Raw genomic sequence first — 22,400 nt, forward strand, 5'->3', positions numbered from 1 at the left:
TGTGTGAATGGGAGGATTCGTGCACGTTACACACCCGGAAGAATGCTTGGCCCAGAATACATGCTGGATAAACATTTGCTATTACTGTTCCCGGCTTCCAGATAGGAAACCAGAGCTTCCAGGGTGAGATAACGTGACTGCGTTCCCACAGCTGGTGAGAGCAGGTTTGTCCACGGTGGGACACGCTCTCCTCTCTCCCTTTCCCCCTCTCTCTGACACACACACACGTACATGAACACACACACACACACGAACACACACGCCCACATGTGCCTCTGTGCAGAGTTGCCCTGAGCCTTCCAGAACTCTGGGCTCTGGGGACAGGCTCCCAACTCAAGTCCTGGGGGATGTGGAGTGACCGAGGCCAGAGACGCTCCCTGGCGGCCATACCCCTTGGCAGGTTGTCCGGTGCTGGTGCAGGACGGGCGGAGCCTCAGCTCTGCCAGGCGCACACAGGCACAGACACTCAAGGACACCAGGGAGGAGCTCTGCCTGGGGACCTGATGGCTTCAGAATGGCCCCAGGTTCGTCCTTTCTCCTTAGCGTCTGCTGCCCTGTCGCACCTCCATCCCGGGTAACAACCTCTCGGCCTCCCTGCCTCACCCCACCCCCGAAACCCTTTCCATCCACCTTTACACTCTCTCCAGGGGGCTCTTTAATTCTGTTTCCCTCACATCACTGCCTTGGTTAGAAGCTCCAAAGACTCCGTGCCCCCTTATGCACCAAACCTTAGCCAGGACCTGCCTTCCGGGCCCTCAGATCTGGCCCCAGATCCCACATGCTCTCTCTCCTCTGCTCAGACTGGTACCTCTCTGACTTCTGCAAGCATTGTTGAAAAAATCACGTTCAGGCTTTGGGAGGCAGGAATCACACACCTTGTTGCTGGCCTAAGAGATTTCTCAGTAAATACTAGCCACGCTCCTGCTTCAAGCCAAAGCAAGCTACAGAACCAATTCAAAATGGCCTGGACCACCTGGGAACTTATTATCTGATGTGACCAGAAGGCTGGGGTAAGGCTGTTCTCTGTTGGCTGATTCAGTGGCCTAGCAGGAACCCGTGATTGCTTTATCTTTCTGGTCTGGCACCTACACCTGACTTTGTCCTCCGGAGTGTCCACTCAAGCTCACAAAATGGCGGCTGCAGCCCCAAGCAACACATCCCCACCCAAAACTGCCACAGTCTGGAGACAAGATCACTTTTCCCACGTGCCCCCGTGTAAGAACTAGGAGTAGTTTCCTGGCATACTCCCAGCTGAGTCTTCCTCTTGCTTCATTGCTCAGGATTGTGTCATGGCTCACTCCTAAACCAGTCGCTGGCTTAACAGGATTGGTTTGGAATAACCCAAGCCACTCAGGGGCTCCAGGCTGCCAAACATCTGAGCACAAGCAAGGAAGAGAGACAGGACCAGCTGTTAATAGACAGCCGGCTGTGTCTGATGTCCTGACTGGAGGAAAGGCAGCCTCCCAACGCACCCCGGCCTCCTTCCCCAGCTCAGTGTTGTTTCATGATGGTGGCCGCCTTCTTTGACTTATACAGGCTTTCCCTCTCTGGCCCGTCCTTACCCTTTGCTTCAGCCACAGCGAGATGGCCTGTGGGACCGTGCATGTATGTGGCCATGTTGCTTCCGTCAGGACTTTGTCCCTCTTTTAGGACAAAACATCCCTCTCCACAGGTGTTTGGTTGGCTAAATCCCACCTCTCCTTAGAAATGTAGCTCCAGTGCCAGCTCCTCCAGGAAGCCTTCCTAGTGGCCCTCATCTGGTGACTGTCCCATGGCCACAGTGGAGCAGTGGGCTGACTCTGTTGTGGAGTGCCTCCCTCAGTGCTGCTGTTCTCTGGTGACCTGTCTGTCTCCCTATCTGACTGGGCGTTCCCTGAGGGCAGGGCCTGTGTCTGCGGCACTTGAAGCGTGGAGCCTGCTTTAGCACCTTTGTCCAAGTTTGTTGACTGAATGTATGATGGAGTTGTTGCCCAGCACCTTCTGCATGGCCTGGGGGCACAGAGCGTAAAGACTGGGCCCCCGATCCCAGCTCTGCCTCCAGCTTCCGGGTGATTCTGTAGGTATCATTTCCTCTATTTGGGCCTCAGTTTCCTCAGTTTGGTGCCTCCAATTCCCAAGAATCCCTCTTAGCCTGGGTTTCCCTGAAGGCTGAGCCTGAGACAAAGACTCGGATGCAGACAGATTATTTGCAAGATGCTCCCAGGAAACAGGACCGAGGGAGCAGGAGCGTGAGACAGGGAAGGAGCAAGTGCACTGTGAAAGTGTGTCACTGAGGTCACTGTCCTAGGTCACCAGCCTCAACTCTACCCAAATCTCCTGAGAAGCTATGGAATGGTCCCAGGATTGTCCCCTGAAGTCTGAGAGACAGGAGCCTTTATCTACCAGCTCCTTTTCCATTAGCTGAGGGTTGCTTCCAAGGGCCAGAGCTCCCGTGTCTCTGGGCTGCACTGCACATGGGCTGAGTGGGCTTCCATGGTATGGACAAAGGTTTTGAGCAGAAAGCAGAGGGTACACGAGGTGGAAGAGTGTCAGTGGGATTCTCGCCTGTGACTGCCTACCACAGCTGCAGCTAAACTCAAAAGTGGACTCGGGGGCACCAGAAGTGTGTGCTCCATCCCCATCAGGGAAACTGTCTTGGTCTGAGGAACTGTTCGGGGGAACCGCAGCTCCTGGTTTTTGGGAGTGGGGAGAGCCTGAGCGCACCCCAAAGCCTGTTAACCTGAAGCTTCTCCTTCATTCCAGCTGGCGTCCATGTTCCAGGGTGCTGCTCGAATTGGCTTAGACACAGAGGGGTACTTTACAGCCATGGAGAGGATGCTGCAGTACCTGAAGGTGGGACACAGGTCTGCGTTTTGTGCAGGGGGATCTCGCCGGCTCCACATCGAAGCTGGGGCTGTGTGACCTCTGCAAGCCCCGGCACCCTAGGGACCCTGAGACATCCCCAGGAGGCACCTGGGGCTCCTGGCCCTTCCCCCTCCTCGCCCCTAGACCTGTGTATAGCATCTCTCAGAAGCTCTTCTGAAACTGTCGGCTCATTTTAACTGCATCCCTCATGGAGCTCCTGGATGTAGAGGGAATGATCTGCCCTTATAGAAATGAGAGTTTTGCCCAAGTATTATAATAATAATAGTAATAATAGTAATAATAATAATAATAATAATAATAATAATAATAATAATAATAATAATATATTATTATATATATATAATAACAATAATATAATAATATAATATAATAATAATATATAATTATTATGATTATTATTATTAGTGTTATTTCTACTCATGTCATAGTAGTTAAGAGCCTAGATTTTTGGAGCCATATCACCTGGGTTCAGGTCTAAACTTTGAATCAGCTATGTGACCTCATGACTTAGCCTCGCTGCTCACCATCTCTGAAATGGGACAGACCACAGTATCTACTTCATTGGCTTATTGCAAAGATTAAATAACATAACATGTAAAGCCCTTAGCATAGTGCCTGGCCTGTAGTCAAGGCTCAATATTATTATATATAGATTATCTCGTGGAATTATGAAACAATTTAATAAGGCTGACTGAAGCATTAGCCCCATTACTCAGGAGAGGAAACTAAGGCTTAGCCAGGCTGAGCATCTTGCTTACAATTACACAGCCAGGGGCTGGCAGAGCCCTTTAAAGCCAGTCTTCTGCCCCTGTCACGAGCAGAATTTGTGAATCACAGACTCATTTAACACTGAGGGGCGCTGTTGGGACCCTTGCGCCAGCAGAGGAGCCATGACCTGCAGCCAGGTGGCAGGGCTTCTTCTCCAGCAGTCTTTCCTCTCAAAGCACCCGCTATGCTTGTTGCAGAGTTGTGGGCCTGGAGTCATGCTGCCCCGGGTTCGAGTCCCCTGGTAGTCTGCTCATTAGCTGTGTGATTGTAAACTGTCTCTATTTCTCACCTGTGAAATTATCTAAAATTGCCCACTTCCTAGGTTGGGCCTTGAGAGAGGGTAAGTCTGCACAAGGGATCTGTATATAAAACACATACGATAAACTAGGGAGAGTTCCCATGTTAATAACAAGGGGACTAGCAATATGGTATCTCAGCCTTTGGGGATAAAAAAATCATGTTTATTTCAGGTAGAGGGTATAGCTCAGTGGTGGAGTGCATGCTTAGCATGCATGAGGTCCTGGGTTCAATCCCCAGTACCTCCATCAAAATAAATAAACCTAATTACCTCCCCATCTTCCCCCAAAAGACAAAACAAACAACAACAAAAAACTTAAAAAAAAATCATGTGTGTTCCAGGTGGCTGGGGGCAGGACGTTCCCTTTGGGGTGTACTCTGATCACATAGTGGTGGCTCACCCTTGGGCTGGGGTGGGACACACACCCGACAGCTAGAGGCCGGTCGGTCAGCAGGGAATGGGCAGAGATTGATGATAACTAGTGATTTTTCTTTCTTTAAAAATGAGATGTGTGTCCCTGAGGCTCCTTTACATATAGAAGGCGTGAACTGTCCGCGTGGGTGGCCTCAGCATGGAGAAATCACATTCCAGGATTATCAGATGAAGTACAGAGACAACACGCCTATTATCCTCAATGGCCTCAGCCTGACGATTCACAGCCAGGAAGTGGTGGGCATCGTGGGCAGGACGGGCTCTGGTGAGCTGAGCATCCCGGGTCTCCCCTGAACCTCAAATTTGGCCTTTGGGTGTCAGACCTATTTTTGGGCAGGTGTTTGCTCAGCAACCCCACGGGTGTTTATTGGGACCTCACTTTGTGCTGGCCCTGTGCCAGACACTGGAGAATGAAACCCCAAGTCCCCATCGTATTGAAATTCCAGTAGAGGGGACAGATGTTAACAGGTCATCAAATAAGGAAGTGAGGAAGATGACTGCAGGTGGTGAATGCCGTGGGGAAGGGGAGGGGTGGCATTAACCAGAGTGACTGGGTTGGTGGCTCCTTGACCTACAGTGGCCTGGGCCCTGAGGCCCACGTTTGAGCTGACTTGAGGGGTGAACAGGGTGTGGGGACGAGCACTTCCAGCAGGGGGCGTGCAGGGCTCTGCAAGGGTGAGCTCTGGGTCCTCCCTTTCCTCCTTGCCTCCCCTCCTAGACCTCTCTTGTCAGCCCCCTCCTTCTCTGCCTTCCTTCCCCCTAACCCCATCACTTTTGGGAGATCTGACTCAAGGGTCACCCAACCCCGCTTTTTGCATTGTTCAAAGACACTGCTCAGACTTGAGCAATTCCTGTCCCACCCCTATGCACTGGAGCTGCCTCCTCCAGGTAGCCCCCAAGGATGACTGGAGCCTTGAGTGTCTCGCCTCCTCGGGACCCCTGAAGGCCTTGCGCTACTGCAAGGTGAAGAGCTTCCAGCTGTATTCTTTCGTGTGTACTTCCCTTTCTATTTCTTGCCTGCAGTTGCAGGGCTGGGTCTGACAGAGAGAAGCTCTCAGTAGATACACTCCAATTGACTGTATTCATCCAGTAGCTATTTACTGAGCACCTACTCTCTGCCAGGCGTGTTAACGCAAAGGTGAATGAGACACACGGCTGCCCCTCCCATTGACCTGATTGGTTGGACTCAAATGCCTTGGGGAGCCTGGCGAGTAACCCGGATGAGTGAAGTGGATCTGGGATGTGATGAAAGGAGGTTGGGGAGGGCAGAGCATTGAACTTGAACACCGTTCTGTCTCAAGGAAGCGGCAACACTTGGCTCCAGCTGCCTGTTGCCGAGGTGGGTATGGGACCAGTGTTACAGGTTCCACTGACTTTCAAGAGAAGCATGCAATTTGAATTTTTGTCTATAAGGTCTTTGGATTTTTTTTTTAATGGGGGCAAAAGAATTAAAAAAAAACAGTAACACTGTGTGTATGAAACAAAACAAATATGTGAGCTGGACTGAACCCAGGGGCTCCATTCGAGCCCTCCCGGATAGGCGGTAGGAAGCCGCTCATGGCAGCTTGGAGCACCTGGAGCAGAGACGCCAGGCCTCTTCTGCTCTCCCCAGGCTCATGATGACAAGGAATGGGCCACAGAGCGGGGAGGTCAGGGCTGGACGCCAGATACAACGTGTGCTGCCCCTCTTGGAGATGCAGGGGACAGAGTCCCCACTTGTCTCTCCCCTGCAGGGAAGTCCTCCCTGGGGGTGGCTCTCTTCCGCCTGGTAGAACCTGCCAGGGGCCGCATTCTCATCGATGGCGTGGACATCTGCAGCCTCGGCCTGGAGGACCTGCGGTCCAAGTTCTCCATTATCCCTCAAGATCCTGTCCTGTTGCCAGGGACCATCAGGTGAGTGCGGGGCCAAGGCCAGCCCGTGAGGAGGGCGGCTCCCAGCAGGAGTTGCGGGTCGGAATGCTGGAGCTGGGCTGCCTCTGGTTACCCGGGACCAAAGCCCTGATTTCTAGGCCTCTGCTCTCTCCTGGGCACACGGGGCCTCACATACCCACCTGGCTCCCCTCCCCAGGGTGTCCTTGAGGACTGGATGAGGCCCTGATAAACACAAGAGCACGTTGTAAACCATAATGCCCTTGACAAAAGGTGCACGATTTTTATTTTTTAGACACCTGATGGTATTGGTCAGGTTACAGGTCACTATTAGCACTTTCCCTGTGGCTCACCACATCCCTCCATGTGGGCATGAGGTTCATTTTCTTCTCTCTCCCATGGATAAAGCCAGTAGGGGCGTTTAGGCTGGATGTTAGGAAATACTTCCCAGTCCAGGCAGTCCCCGCAGTGAAGCAGACAGAACTGCATCCTTCAGCCTCTTCTCCACACTTTCTGTTTCCTCGGAAGTCTGCTTGGGGACTAAACTTCACCCGGATTAGTGCTGCTGAAGGACAGAGCATGTTCATTGTGTGGGAACCCAAGGCATGGAGACTGAGGAAGATTGAAGGCATTCAAAATGAAGCTGGGGTGGGGTGTCGCTCAGGGGTGGAGTGCATGCTTAGCATGCACAAGGTCCTGGGTTCAATCCCCAGTACCTCCATTAAAACAAACAAACAAACAAACAAACCAAATCTCTCCCCAGCCCCCCAAAAATTAAATTAAAAAATTTAAAAAGCCAAAAAAAAAAAAAAAAGATTTAAAAAAACAAAACAAAACAAAAAAACCAAAAAACGAAGCTGGATCCCGCACATTTCAAGGATAATCCAGGGGCATTCTTAGAGGCAAGAGAGTAAACTAACCCCAGAGCTCTGATCATCCGTTTATTTACTTACTCATCATTCATTCATTCCTTCATCCTTTCATCCATTTCACTGGCCTTTTTGGAGCTTCTGCCAGGTCCCCACCTTGTGCTAGGGACTGGGGACACTCTGATGCATGACTGCTCCCTGCCCGAGGAGTGCACGGTGTCATCGGGGGTGGGGGCATTGTCGAGATGTAAGACATATCAAATTATGATACAGGGAGGCAACTGCTAGATCAGAGATATGAACCAAGAGCTGAGGGAGCCCAGAAGTAGGACAAATAACTCTGCCTGGGGGAATCCAGGAGGGCTTCACAGAGTTGGGGGGGGGAGACATTTGAACAGGGTCTTGAAGGATAAGAAGGAGCTTGCCTGGCAGAAAAAGGAGAGAAAGTCTTTCCAAGGAGAGTATATATGTGTACAAACAGAATTTTATGATTGTGTTGTTTTAGAGGAATGAGATAACGTTTAGTGACAGATTTCCATGTTAAGGTAGAAGTTGGCCAATCTATGGTGCCTTGGTATAGGAGGAGTAAAAGTAAAATGAATTAACATTTATTGAGGTACATGCCAGCCTTATGCCTTAATATTCTGCGCCATTTAACTGTCACAACCACCTTATGAGGTAGGCACTATTATTATGTGTTACTTTACAGGGGAAGAAACTGAACTTAGCAAGGAAAAGTGACTTGTTTAAGGAGACACACATGTAAATGGTAAAGGTGAGATATAACCTCAGGTATTCCAACTCTTAACCAGTGATAGTCCCTCGCTGCAGCAGAAAGAAGTGTGGGCTGGAGTACAGGAAATGTGGGTTCACTCTGCCCTTTAAGTTGCCGTCTAATTCTGAGTATCTATGCTTCCATTCTACCTCTCCGACTGCCTTGTGGTGTGACCTTGAACAAGGCACTTAGCACCCGTAAGTCGTAATTTTCTCATCAGTGAAAGGTATACCCGTCTCGTGGGGAAGAGGGTGTCAGTGAGCCCGTCTGTGAAAAAGCACTGGAGACCATCAAATATGCAACTAAGGCATTTTAGCCCTGCTTCTTTAACACAGTCTAGCCCTGCATGCAAAATGTGCGTGGCTGCGAGAACTGGGGAAAGATAAAGCGAAGGTTAAGAACAGGTTTCAATCAGGACTGAGTGGTTGCAGAAGAGGGAAGTGTTTAGAATATTGCCTACAGCAAATGCAAGTGCAAACCTAATGGGTGTAAAGTCCAGAGAGGGCCCAACTTGATGTCAGTCACCTGGATTATCAGTTAGGATTCTTTCACTGCAAGAGACAGAAAAAAATGACCTCACCACACGGGATACCTACTAGGGTGGCTATAATTAAAAAAAGAAAAGAAAAGAGAAAAGAAAAGGAAGGAAGGAAAGAAAGAGAGGAAGAAAGGAAGAAAGGAAGAAAGAAAAGAAAAGAAAGAAAGAAAGAAAGAAAAGAAAGAAAGAAAGAAAGAAAGAAAGAAGGAAAGAAGGAAAGAAGGAAAGAAGGAAAGGAAAGGAAAGGGAAGGGAAGGGAAGGGAAGGGAAGGGAAGGGAAGGGAAGGGAAGGAAAGGAAAGGAAAGGAAAGAAAAGAAAAAAGAAAGAGGAATGTAACAAGTGTTGGTGAGGATGTTGATAAACTGGAACCCTCATGCACCATTGGTGGGAATGTGAAATGGTACAGCCACTGTGGAAAACAATTTGGTGGTTCCTCAAAAAGTTAAATATAAAATTACCATATGATCCACCAATTCTGGTTCTCAGTATATACCCAACAGAGTTGAAAGCAAGATTTGAACAGATACCAGTATACCAGTGTTTACGGCATTATTCACAATATTCAAAAGATGGAAACAACCCAAGTTTCCACTAACAGATAAATGAATAAACAAAATATGATAGATAAGCACAATAGAATATTATTTAGCCATGAAAAGAATGAAAATTTGATATATTTTGCAGCACAGGTGGACCTTGAAAACATTATTCTAAGTGAAATAAAGCAGACATAAAAGGACAAATACTGTATATTTCCACATAAATGAGGTACCAGGAATAGGCAAATTCATAGAAACAGAAAGTAAAGAATTTACCAGGGCTGAGGGGCTGAGGGAGAGGGGAAGAAGGAGATTGCTTAATGGGCAGAGTTTTTGTTGGAAATGATGAGTTTTAGTGGATTGTTACATAACATCATGAATGTATTTAACACCACTGAATTATATACGTAAAAATGGTCAAAATGATAAATACTATGTGATGTATATTCTAACACCCACACTGCCGAAAGTGGCTTAAGCTACAAGGGCCTCTTTTGGCTCCCAACCCTGGGAAGACCAAGGCTGATTCAAGGGCCCAGTGTCCTCCTCATCCTGCCTTGGCTTCATTCTCAGGCTCTGATGGGAGCCCTGGGGGGCCCATGTGTCCCACTCCCAAGGCAAGTGGTGCCGCCTCCCCTGCTCAGTCAGTGAGAAAGAACAAGTCCCTTTCCTGGGATTCCTGTCCAAGTCCTGAGATACGCTCTGATTGGCTACCTTCCCGCCCCCAGCCAATCACTGTGGCCACAGGCTGATTTGCTTATACCTGAGTCCCTTGCTCCACCCTGGAGCTGGTGGTGGAGCCCCACCTGGACCACATGGGCTTGGCAGCTGGGGAGGAGGTGGCCCCTCAACAAGGTCTGGGGGCTGCTGTTTGCAGAAGGAAGGGGTACTGGGCAGGCACAAGGAATGACCACTCATGGAAGTTCCATGGGCTTCTCTAAACCCAGTGATCCAGCTCTAACCATCCTTGGTGACTTGCTATGTAGGGGGCAGACCGTTCAATGGTCCGTGTGCTTGTTGAACCCTTCTCTTCCTCTTGCGTGGCAGATTCAACCTGGACCCCTTTGACCGCTGCACGGACGAGCAGATCTGGGACGTCTTGGAGAGGACGTTCCTGAGCAGGATGGTGAGTGGCTGCAGGGCCCAGTCCTTGGTCTCAGCCTGCTGACCCTCCAGGCCCCTCTCAAGGATATTCCAGATGCTGCCGCGTGGGGCTGAGATGGGTTGGGACCCCTAGATAAAGGCTGATGACTCAGACAGCAGCAATGAGGTGAGCGTGCTCTGGCTCAGGGGGCACAGCAAGGGCCAGGCGGGTATGACTTTGTCCTCCTGGTGTTTACGTTCGAGGGAGACAAAGGCAATAAGCAATGAACACGCAAGATGCTTTCAGACACCGCCAAGTCCTGTGCAGGTAGTGATGCTACCAGCAGACACTGCAGTGCCGGGCCAAGCCGGGGCTCTGTAAAGACGCACGTATGACTGAGACCAATTACTGAGGGGGCAGCCGGGCACAGGTCTTCACGAACTTTCCAGGCACAGGGTCTAACAGATGCGGAGACTCCCAGAGGAGTGAGACGGGCGCAGCTGAGAATGAGAAAGACCGTCGGCTGGGGGTGTAGAGATGGGAGGAGTGTCACAGGATGAGAGAGGAGGGGGTATGACGTTCGGTTAGGGTTCACTGCACAGTGGCTGGAGGGCCTCTTCCCTGATGTCACAGATTTCAAAGCTGCCTCAAGGACTGCAAGCAGAAGTGGAAAATGGTGCAAACTTCTCAGTAGGGGAGCGGCAGCTGCTCTGCATCGCCCGGGCCCTCCTTTGCAGCTCCAAGGTGAGAGGTGTGGGTGCGTGTTGGTCCCGGTGACGCCTGGCCTGGGAAACATGCTGGCCGTGTCTCCCTCGGGCACCACGGGACTCTGGGCCTGTGCTGGATTCTGTCCGCAAATCCCACAAGGGCTTGCTGTGTCACTTTCTGCCATTCCGTGTGCGCACGGAGGCGGGGGTGGGGAGTGGGCTGGGGTGTGCTGGGGCCAGGGTCGGGGGGTGGCCTCTGCCTGGGTGCCCTTGACCCCGGCATCCTGACCTAAGCTGACACCACCAAGTCATGACACACTTCTACAGAAAGTCACAAGGTTAGAAACGCAGTAAAATAAAAATCACCTACCGTGCTTTCCTTTTAAAACTTGGATGCAGGGCACTCCCTTGTCTTGATTAGAGTTGAGAATCAGATGACAGCTGTTCCGGGGCGAAGTGACCTATTTTTTAAATGTTTCATCTGACAATGTTTCTTGAAGTTTTCCAAATATTTGGGCAGTAATTTCAGGTGCTCCAGGGGCTAGTTTGGAGCAAACGTTCTGTCACAAGGGAGGTGATACACAACCATAATCCACACTTACAGACACCTCCACACTCACACGTGTATACGTACTTGCACACGCACACGCACACGCAACACACAGCATGGTTACTTAGTGATAAATGCAAAACATGTGGGTGTGGACTGTCAGAGTTTGGGCAAGAGCAGGCGGAGCGCGATGGGGCCTGAAGCAGGTTTCAGAGGAGGACCCTCCCCTCTTCCTGAGACAGGAGTGACAGGACTTGAAATATGGATGGAGCACTTCCTCAGCCTCTCAGCTCCGTATTTCAGTTACTGAGCTGCTGGACACGGAAGTTGCTTTCTGTATATTGTTTCCCAAATTTGAGTTATCACTTAATGATTTTTGTCATATCTGGATACCACCTAACCTGTGATTTACTCACAATGCTCTCTTTTAAAAATGGCCTCATCTTAAGCACATGCTTAGCATGTATGAGGTCCTGGGTTCAACCCCCAGTGCCTCCATAAAAAAAAAAAAAAAAATCAACACGGCCTCATACAGGAATGTGTGTAAAATCACACTTTCTGTGCTAGTTAGATTTTTCTGGTCCATGCTGCTAATGAAAGGAACACAAAACTGTTAAGGTAAAAAGTACATTTATCTGCAGATTTTTCTCGTGCATATTATTGTAAAAAGAACCTTTATCCGTATACTGACGACACCATCTCCTGTGCCACCCGCGGCGTGTGCCTGGCCCTTCTTCAGGGAACACTGCTCTGTGTTCATTCAGACAAATAATAAGGTGGTTCACAAAACAAGAAGTTGCCATTGGCACATATTCATTTTCGAGAACTAGATTCTCCAGTCACTAAAATAGTTAGCTCTTGGTTGAGACCTAACATTCTCTTCATAATGTAATGGCTAACTGAGCGTTCCAGGTGGGTTTTGAACCCAGTCCGAAGGTCTCGTTTTCCAGCTGAGGGACTTGGTAGATTAGTGGTGGACGGAGCCAGGACCAGACCCCGATCTCAGCCTGAGGGAGCTGCTCACCCTCGTCTCGTGTCCACCAGATCATCGTTATTGACGAAGCGACAGCCTCCATTGACTTGGAGGCTGATGCCCTGATCCAGCACACAATCCGCGAAGGCTTCCGGAGCTGCACGGTGCTGGTCATCGCACACCGCATCTCCACTGTCCTCAACTGTGACCGCATCCTGGTCATGGACAAAGGGAAGGTGAGGGGGTATCCCCAGACTGCGGGGAGGATGGCTCCCAGGCTGGCACCACCGGAGGACTTCGAATCCTTCATGACCGAACTCAGCTGTTCCCTTGTCCTCTCCTCTCCTCTCCCCGGCTCCCAGGTGGTGGAGTTTGACAGGCCTGAGGTCCTGCAGAAGAAGCCTGGGTCCGTGTTTGCAGCCCTGTTGGCATCAGCCAGTTCTTCTCTGAGCCAATGAGGATGGGGATCGAGTGGAGGCGGGAGTCCCAGCTCACCAGGGCGCACAGGAGTGCAGCTGGGAGACCGTAGTCTATGACCTCCTTGTGCAGAGATGGCTGCTTCTCTGGAAAGTGGGGCTGCTACGTGCTCAGGAGTGCTGGTGATGGACGGCAAGGACACTGAGGAGCAAAACTTAGAACATGGCCCTCTGTGGCTCCCCAAAAGTGGGAAACCCAGCCCTACTGAAGACTAGTTAATCAAAGGATCATGTGTCTCTTTTTAACTGATATGTTGAGAAATTTCATAATAATGTTAAGGTTTACTATAGTTTTCTGATCGGTGTTAAAAGCATTACAAATGATGTACTGATTTTGCAAAATAATAAAAGTAAAAATAAGCCACATCCTCTGTTCTGCTTTCTATGTTAGCTAGTCTCGTTCCACTCCAGGGAACAGAGACATCCTTAAACTGACTTCTGGAAAAAAAAAGGACTTGATTGGCTCATGGGATGCAAAGGTCCAGAAGTTCTGGGTTGGGTGTCAATATCATAGGATGTCTACCTTGCAGCCTCTGCCTTTCTTCTACTCTCTGCAATATTTTGTTTGGCTTCTCTCTCTGACCTTCTCTCCTCATGGTGGCGGCATGGCTGCCAGTAGCTGTAGGCTCATGCCCCACCAGCTCAGCACTCCCAGGTCTTCTTTCTCCAGGTCTGAATATCACTGGGCCAGCTTGGGTCATGTTCTCATCCCTGAACCAGTCATGGGCAAGGCTGCTGGAATATAGCGACTGGCCAGGCCCAGGTCACATGCCCACACTTGGGCCTGGGGATGGGGTCAGCTGCCCTGAATCACATGGATGGAGAACGGAGGGGGTGGTTTCTCCAAAATAAAATTGGGCTGCGCTTACTCCATTAATGAAAAATGGACATGGATGCTGGGCAGGCCCCCAAATACTAGCTGTCTATTATATGCTTGTTTAGAAACGGGCATAGATGGGTGAAATGAAGAGTTAGTTTATAACATATGCCAACTGGAAATAAGATTAATTGTTCTTCCCCACCCCCTCACTGCCTTGCCGAGTGGTCACAGGTATATACAAAAAGTAATTATTTTCAGTTTACTTCTAGGGCGACCTCATTGTTGTGGGGAAATATGTTTCAAGGTATTTTCCTCTTGTTTTCAGATTACCATGTCTGATTTTGCCAAAAGGAAAAATAAATTCAGTAAAACCAAATATTTCCCATTCTATTGCACTGGGGGTGGGGGTGGGGTTGCTGGGGGTATAATGATATCCTGCCCTCCTGAGAGTGAGTAAATAGTAAACACGTCAACAGGAGGTTCCAGAACCAAGTAACAGGGTGCAGGCGAGGGGGACAGTCAGAGCAGGCTTCCTGGTGGAAGTGAGGTTGCAGTTTACTGAGACCTGAAATATGAACAAACATTTGCTCAGATGAAGAGGGCTGGGGTAAGAAAGACTGTCCCAGGCAGAGAGAGCAGCAAACCAATCCCTGCGGGAATGAACTGTAACTGGGCTGATGCAACCACAGGGCTTCGAGCTGTTACGGAAATGACAGGCCAGCCAAGAAACAAGCACCACTCAGAGGGCTGAAGCACTCAGATGTATTACGCCAGCGGGCTCAGAGGGGCTTCTGCTCCGGAGCTCTGAGCACCTCCAAGACGTGTGCATGGGGTTTTATAGGGTTTTATACTGCATGGGGCTATTAGCCAATAAGGCTCGAACAACAAAAAGCAAGGAATCAGTACACTGGAGCTTACCTATTAGGAACAGATCACGTTACTGACACGTGTTGAGCTTGGATTTATGAGTTAGCTTGTTAGCCCAGTAAACCGACACTAAACTTGAGATTTATGAGTTAGCCCAGCAGAACTTAGATCAGTAAACCGACACTTGTTACACTTAGATTTATGAGTTATCTTGTTAGCCCAGCCCGGCTTTTCCTTCTCAGAGCTAGTGACACGTTACATCACCTCTGTGCCCGTCGTGGGTTCTTAGGCACCTCCTGCTTCTTTCTCTTCCTAGGGTTTTCCCAGGTGAATGTCTTCTCTCTCTTAAAGTTCCTTTTGCCCTGTTGGTCTCCTTCCCCTTCATCCTTGCCCTTCTCTTTTTGGGCTCTGAGGAGTGCCCCAGGGCCCCTCCTGCTCCCAGCCTGTCACAACTCTGCAGGGTCGCAAAGTCGCTCGTCCGCAAGTTGGAGGTGAGTCCACTTGCCCTGCCCTGCCCCTTCCTGGACCTACCACAGGGCAGCTGCCTGCATCATGTGTCAGGAAGCGAGCTGAGTGTTGCTGCCCTCGATAACTGACCCACGTGTAGTTAGCTGCCTGTTTTCCTTCAGTTGGCCAGCAGATGGCAGGCTTGTCCTTACAATGCAGGGACAGCCCCGCTGATTTCAGATCCAGATCCACAGAGAATCCACCAAGGAAATTGTTGACCCCTGAGTCAGAGGGAAAGAACTAGAGCCCATTTCCACTGGGTCTTCAGGGCCCCATCGCACCTTCCTTCACAGCAGCCTCTCTTCCTGGCTTGGTTCTCAGCCGCCGTGGCTGCACATGGGAGTCATCCAAAGTGTTTAAAAAATACTGATTGATGTCCATTCCTCAGTGTTTTGATTTGCGGTGGAGACTGAGCAACTGGAATTTTTAAAGCTGTAAATGCACAGCAAAACTTGAGAACCATTGTCTCCAAGCAGCAATAAAGCAGAACTGTTTGAAAAAACTGTGTGTGTGTATGTATGTGTGTGTGTATATATATATATGTGTATATGTGTGTATATATATATATATATACACACACACAGTATTGGTAATAGTTTATTCCTTAAGCTGACAGATGAGTATATGAGTTTGTTTTCTTTAAATAATTCTTTATATATTTGGGGGCATCTGAAATAGTTTGTGACAAAATTCAAAAGATTGATATTTGATATTTCAAAAATAATTCAAAAATAATTGTAATGAGACGACATAGAATGTTGCTCCGCCTCCTCATGCTTACTTAATGGTTTGCTACTGTTCGTATTTTCAGTTACATCCCTGTGGGGATGGGGAAGCATCTTCAGCGTCCAGGGGTTCTGAGGACCCTCCTCTGTCCTCAGGACCTAGCCTCCCTCCTGTCAAGTGGAGAGGACAAGCTTCCACACAAGCTATGTGATGCGGTGCACAGTGACAGCAGGTGAGTGTACACATCAAAGGAGGAGGTAGTCCCACTGGACCTGGCCCTTTCTGGCCCTCAGTCTCCAGCTCTGGTCACTCCATTTTAAGAGAAACACTGCTAAATAGAGGCTCTTCAAAGGACAACCACTAAGGGGCCTGAGCCCTGTTGTAAGAAGGACCAGGAAGGAAGAGGGAAGGGCTCAGAGTCTGTCTTCACTTTCCTAAAGGGCTTCTTCTAGAAGTAGCTCCAGAGGGCAGCCCCAGGCCCAAGGGCATGGATGTTCTGTCATTGGAAATGGCCCCTAGGGAGTGGCAGGGAGCTCTCCCTGGCTGGAAGCCTTTTCTGATGTTGACAGCTCTCCCCTGTGTAGGGCGAGGGGCACTGCTGATGCCCCCAGGCACAGAGAGTGATCCCACAAGACAGTGCTGGCAGGGATTCTGTGTGCGAGGGGAAATCAGGTTGGATAACTTCTAGGGGGTTTCTGACTATGGGATGCAGCTGTGAACATCATAATGCCTATGGGAGGGGGTTCTTAAACTTGAATGAGCATCAGAATGGACTGGAGGGCTAAAACACAGCTTGCTTTCTGTCCCTGCCCCCATGCTTTCTCATTCAGAAGGTCTGGGGTGTGGCTTACAAATTTGTCTATTTTTGGTAGGGGAGGGTATAGCTCAGTGGTAGAGTGCATGCATACCCCAGTACCTCCATTAAAAAGATAAATAAATTTAAAAAATTAATTACCACCCCCTCCCAAAAATAGAATTTGCCTATCTATTAAGTTCCCAGATAGTACTGATGTTGCTGATTCTGGGGCCACACCAATCCAGGGATCAGCAAGAATACTCTGTTCTGAATGCTCTAGACTGGAAAGGTTCACACCCTCATTCTAATCGGTTCCCCAGAGCTTCTGTGCATCTATGACTTCTTCCTGTCCAGACCTCTGGTGCACCTCACCGGGCCATGCAGACTCTCTTTTCTCCATCACATTGATTCAGAACTCAGCACTTCCCCTTGTTCCCTTTGTGCACATAGACGACATCAATGACCATGAAGTTTGGGCCAAAAGGGGGGAGCGTCTATCCCAGACTCCTGCACGCCACGTGCCAGTCCCCTCTGAGTTCTCTCTGTCTCCAGGTCCCAGTCCCCAACGTGGGCTACACAGTTCGTGCTGTTAATGCCTTTTCCTGCCAAGTAAGTCATCAGGGTCTCCTAGTTTACCTCAAGAGACAGGTCAAGGCAGTTCTTGAAACAAAACCCAGCTTCTTCCCTATGACAGGTGCCAACTGTTAAGATAGTAACATTTTACCCCACTATCCTCAGTGTCCTAATCTGTCCAACTCTATGGAATCCAACTATGTCAGAGTCAGAAGCAACTTCAGAGATGGCCAGTCCAGATGTTCTTAGCCTGTGGTCCTTGGACTCCTTGGCTAGATTCAGGGGAGCCGTGAATTTGGATAGGAAAAAATGATGTTTTTATGTTCACTAACTGAAATTCAGCACTTCCATTGATCATGAATGAGGCAACAAACTTTAATAGTACCAGTGTCACCTGTGACTTCGTCCTCACCAGAAATCACTGATATTCTCAAATTTCGTTTCAATAGTTTCAGATGTCTCAAAATAGCATTGATGTGCGTCACTGCTTTGAAATCATGGTGGTTATTCGACCTGCTGCTAGATCAGGTTATTTAATGCATCCATATAGAAGCATGTATATGACAATATCCAATTTTGAATTTTTCCATGTAGTTGATAACCAGGTTTCAGTATAATTGGCTTTCTTTGCGCTCTTATACACTTTATGTGTTAGAAACACTGTTCCGAGACACTAGATTGCCAAAGAGATCTATGGCACAAAAAGAGTTAGAACCCTCATCCAGTTCAGCACTTGATTTTACGGAAGGAAACTGAGTCCTAGACAGGGGAGGTTTCCTGCCCACAGCTACACCACTGGCTTTTAACAGGCTGGCTTGGGACTCGAATCTAAAACAAGGAGGAAAAGGAGTGAGCAAGAGGGACAGGAGAGAGCAGCCAGGGCTGGGGAGAGAGGCTTCACCCAGTACCATGGTCGGGCATCATCTGCTCAGAGCAGGATTGACCCCCTGACGCAGGCTTTACCCTTCCCCAGTTCCTGCCACCATCGCAGCAACTCAGAGCAGGATCAGGGCAGAGCCATTTCTCATTACAGCAAAGAGGGGTAGAATTTTCTGACTTCATAATGATGTTCCCCGGACAATCCTTGGTTCCCGAATGCTTTGTTGTCTGTGCTGTCCTCTGCAACAATTAACAGAGCCGGAAGTTTCTGTTGCAGTGTGGGGGTCTCAGTCCCACTCGGCACCCACCCCTCCCCACCCCTTCTCCCCACACCCAACAACATATGTCAGGATTCTGGGTTTGCATCTGATTCATGACTCAGAGCTCACAGATCACTTCCACAAAGGTCATGTCACATGGGACACATGCCGTAAGATTGTGTACCATTGCTAGAGATGGCTAAGAAGAAGGAAGGAGGAAGATGTCTTCCACAATCTTCATGACCCAACCTTTTGAAGAAAAAATGTAGTTGTTCACAAAAAGCATAGTTTCCCTGTCCTGAGAACTGAGGGTCACCTTTTCCACTGGAGGGGTGACTTTGTACACGCGGGCTCAGTTCTCTAAAGATGTGCCCAGGTCTGTAAGGCGTGGAGCTGAGCTAGAACACGTGTTTTCTGCCCAAGAGCACTTTCTGTGCCTTCCTAGAGGCTTGCTGGCTAATCGCTGTATGCATAATTTCTGGTTCACTAATTTATGTATCTTCCCCTTCCTGTTTTAAGAGCCCATTCAAATTCCAAATTACTCTCCCAAATCATCTGACATCAACTTTTTGTATGTTCTTCCCCCAAATGTCTCTCCTTAGTTCACAGGCAAACCAACAAAAATGAAAAACCCAAACCCTTCCTTTAGCAGGTACTTTGTGTCTTCCACCGGACAGAGTCCACCAGCAGCCCAGAAGGTGCAATTCTTATTTCCTGTGAGATCTGGCTAATTAAAAAATGATCATTCACAAATAATGGCTACCATTTATTGAGTGTTTACTATGTTTAAGACACTAGGTTAAGCACTTCCCTTATCTTATCCCCAACTGATTTACAATGTTTTGAAGTGAATGTTCTCATTTTGTAGCTGGAGAAGTTGAAATTTAGAGACTCTGAGTTCACATGTGATTCCAGAGTTCCTATTCTTAACCACCATATGCCATTTAATTCTGTGCAACTTCACATCCTAAGTTCTGTGTTCTTCCTGGGATATTGGCGCCATGTCTCTCTGTTTGTCTGTCTCTGTGTCTCTGTGTCTCTCTCTGTCTCTGTCTCTTTCTCCCTCTGTTTTTTCTCCCCCAACTTCTTCCTTTCTTCCTTCCTTCCTTCCTCTCTTTTCCTTTCTTTCTTTCTTTTCTTTTCTTTCTCTCTTTCTCTTTCTTTTCTTTTCTTTCTCTCTTTCTTTCTTTCTTTTCTTTCTTTCTTTCTTTCTTTCTTTCTTTCTTTCTTTCTTTCTTTCTTTTTCTTTCTTTCTCTCTTTCTCTCTTTCTCTCTTTCTCTCTTTCTCTCTTTCTTTCTTTCTTTCTTTCTTTCTTTCTTTCTTTCTTTCTTTCTTTCTTTCCTTCCTTCCTTCCTTCCTTCCTTCCTTCCTTCCTTCCTTCCTTCCTCTCTGAAATACACACATATTTTTAAAAAATTTTTTAAACTATTTTTTTGAGATTGATTGAACTCATGTCTTTTATGCTTTATTGGTGAAGGGCAGGAAGAGGGAGGATTTCAGGCAGAAACTGACTTTGCAATAAAAGCCCCGCAGAATCTCAGAGCTGGGAAATCGTCTAAGAGGAGTGGTCCTTGTTGGGGGACACTTGGCAGGGCTGGTGACACTGGCTGGTAAGAAGAATTTACCAAAGGCATGGGAAATTTTAACAACAAATGAAAGTTTAATAGTTACGCTGCTTACAGGCAACAGCGGGCCACACCGAAAAGAGGTGCCTGGGTGTCCTGGGATCAACGTACAGGTTTTTTCTTTGGGGAAGGAGCTGTGAACACAAAGGATGGGGGACAGCCTTCCGATTGGCTACAAGTGAGGTTATATATGGGAGGATAGTGGATCTACAACTCCAGTAAGCTGGAGACATGGACTGACACAAGCAAGGCCGTGGAATTTGTGACTCTGATAAGAAGGAGACAGGGGCTGAGACAAGCTGGCCTGAGCTGCGGTGAGGCAGGTCATTTCCCAGGGCTGTAGCTGTACTGAGGCAAACGCACATCGGGACTTTGTCTTCCGAAGAGCAGACGGACGCCTAAGGGCTGGAAGTCTGGGGCCGCAGGGCCTCGGCAGGCGCCAGTTGGCACCACAGTCCCGAGACCCGGCACTGAGCACAGCGTCACAGACCCCTGATAGCGGCTTGTACATCTCTTTACAATGACGTGTAGCTTGTGCATGTTTATAGCTGTACTTACCTATCTAGACACACGAAAAAGAGAATTTTTATAAAGATGAGGACAAGTTTAGAAAGGATTTCTAATATTTTTATTCTCCTCCTGTAATCCAATGGACTTCCCCCTCCTCCATCCCTGGGGGTGTGACCGCCCTGCGCTGGCTTGGCTCAGCGGTGCCCTGACCTTCCGTGAGTGTATGCTGCCCGGATGGGAGCTTGTCTGTTGTTCCCTTGAAGACTGCCTCGGGCAGAGGCTGCACAGCCCTTCCCCATCAGTCCACACCACACTCTGTTGCCCGATAGGCCCAACGGTCTTCCTGATGCAGGACCCACACCGTGCCTTGGTGGAAATCCACCTCTGTCAGAACTTCCACGAACATGGAGGAAAACTGCCCAGCATTCTCCTTCCATAAACCCGTCACCATTTGAATCCGTTTGGAAATTGTGAAAGTCAGCCTGTGCTGGGTTTTTCCGAGATGTCCTGGGGTGGTTGGGAAGATCAAGTGATAAAAGGAGGAAGAATTTTGTGATACACAAAGGATCCTACAAATGTCAAGGATATTATTAGCTGTGATTTGCATTTATGAAGGAAGGAATGGAGGCAAATAAAACGGCCCCTTAGACTCGCAGAAAGAAAGACTCTGCTGGACCAGCCCACCCCCGAGGACAGGGAAGCTTCCTTGAAGGAAGGTATTCCTACAGGCAGCTGTCTACAGACCGCCCCCACCCCCTTCCCCACCTCCCTTTTGGGCTGGAAGAGTGAGGGCAGCCTCCTCTGTGAATTACATCCAGGAGGAGCCAGGAACAGCCAGCAGGGGGAGGAATTGACCAGCAGAAGAGGAGGAAGTCTTGGCAAGCTTGAAATACTACAGTGAAATTTGTCATAAAATCCATGTAAATCAGGAGGAGAAGGTGTTCTAAAGTGTGTAAGGAGTTCATAAAAATGAATCCGGATTTGCTATTTCTGAGTTCAGCGATGCTCCTCCCTCCCAGCCATTCACTGGCCGCTGTGGAATCCTTCAGCTGCCTCTGAGCTTGGCCCGCGCTCTGAGCAAGACACGGAGGCCAGGCGCCTACAGGGACTCAAGACAACGGAAAAGACCCATGTTCCAGTGTTTGAAGTGAAATAAACAGGAAACTTTGATATGTAAAAGTTAGCTGTTTGCGTCGGTTTCATTTAATTCAAGGGGGGAAGAAAAGCTCAAATTGACTTTTACTTTTGATTCAGTGAATGGGGAATAAGTGGATAAGATTTTCTCTGTTTTGAAAATTGGATGTTCCTCCATCCCCTGACCTCAGAGTTGCCTCACCTTTGCAGGAATGTAGAGGGGGACATGCGAGCTGTCTGGGAGGCAGGTCCCTGGGCTGGTCTGAGCCTTGCCTGGAGCCAGTCGTGGAAAGCCCTCTGACCCTCAGCCTTGTCTGTAAAATGGGGTTTAGGGGGGAGTTTCCCCTCTTACATGAGGCAGTGATGTGACAGGTTGGGGAGGGGGTGGCTGTGCAAAGCACATGATGTGAGCTGTCACTGATGGAGGGGGACCATGCCCAGGCCCAACTGGGAGGGGGCAGTGCCCTTTAATGGGGGCAGAGGGAATGTTGGTCCGCCAGGGTTCCCTCTGCAGGCGCGGTGGGAGCGGCAGTTGAATGGGGCAGTTGGAGAGGCGGGCTCCAGGCAGGAGGGACAGGGCAGTGAATCTGGGTCCCTGGAGAGAAGGAGACCCAAGCAACCACAGGCAACCCTCTCTGAGCCCCATGACTTCTGGCCCCTCCTCCTCTCCCTCCCGCCCTAAGGACGAGAGCATTTCCTGCGCAGGTAAACTCCTCTCTGTAGCGATCATTCCCTGGTTTGTCCCAGGACAGGCTGTGATGGGCAACACCACATCAAGTGTGGCTGCCCGTGAGGGAGGAAGCAGAGACCTGGGGCCCCAGAGCCCAGGGGAGGCTGGGCATGGCCATTTTGGGAGCCCCCTGCTCCATGTTGTTAAAAACTGTAATGTCAAGACAGGATTTCCAAATCTGATATACAAAAGCCTAAGTAAATGAATGAATGCCCTGTCAGACACACA

At 49.1% G+C, this 22,400-nt stretch overlaps 1 protein-coding gene across 1 annotated transcript in view; it reads left to right on the forward strand.

Annotated features, from left to right (window-relative positions):
* The window catches only part of ABCC11 (ATP binding cassette subfamily C member 11), a 67,849-nt gene extending 54,741 nt beyond the window's left edge, over positions 1 to 13,108 (forward strand). The window contains exons 24-30 of the mRNA XM_074370796.1: positions 2,743 to 2,832; positions 4,439 to 4,628; positions 6,097 to 6,256; positions 10,002 to 10,080; positions 10,672 to 10,782; positions 12,340 to 12,504; positions 12,631 to 13,108. Of these exons, the coding sequence (XP_074226897.1) occupies positions 2,743 to 2,832; positions 4,439 to 4,628; positions 6,097 to 6,256; positions 10,002 to 10,080; positions 10,672 to 10,782; positions 12,340 to 12,504; positions 12,631 to 12,726 (891 nt within the window). The 3' untranslated portion in view covers positions 12,727 to 13,108. The remainder of the gene's footprint in view (positions 1 to 2,742; positions 2,833 to 4,438; positions 4,629 to 6,096; positions 6,257 to 10,001; positions 10,081 to 10,671; positions 10,783 to 12,339; positions 12,505 to 12,630) is intronic.
* Positions 13,109 to 22,400: the final 9,292 nt, after the last annotated feature.

The sequence above is a fragment of the Camelus bactrianus genome, chromosome 9 (assembly GCF_048773025.1).
Source record: "Camelus bactrianus isolate YW-2024 breed Bactrian camel chromosome 9, ASM4877302v1, whole genome shotgun sequence".
Lineage (NCBI taxonomy): Eukaryota > Metazoa > Chordata > Mammalia > Artiodactyla > Camelidae > Camelus > Camelus bactrianus.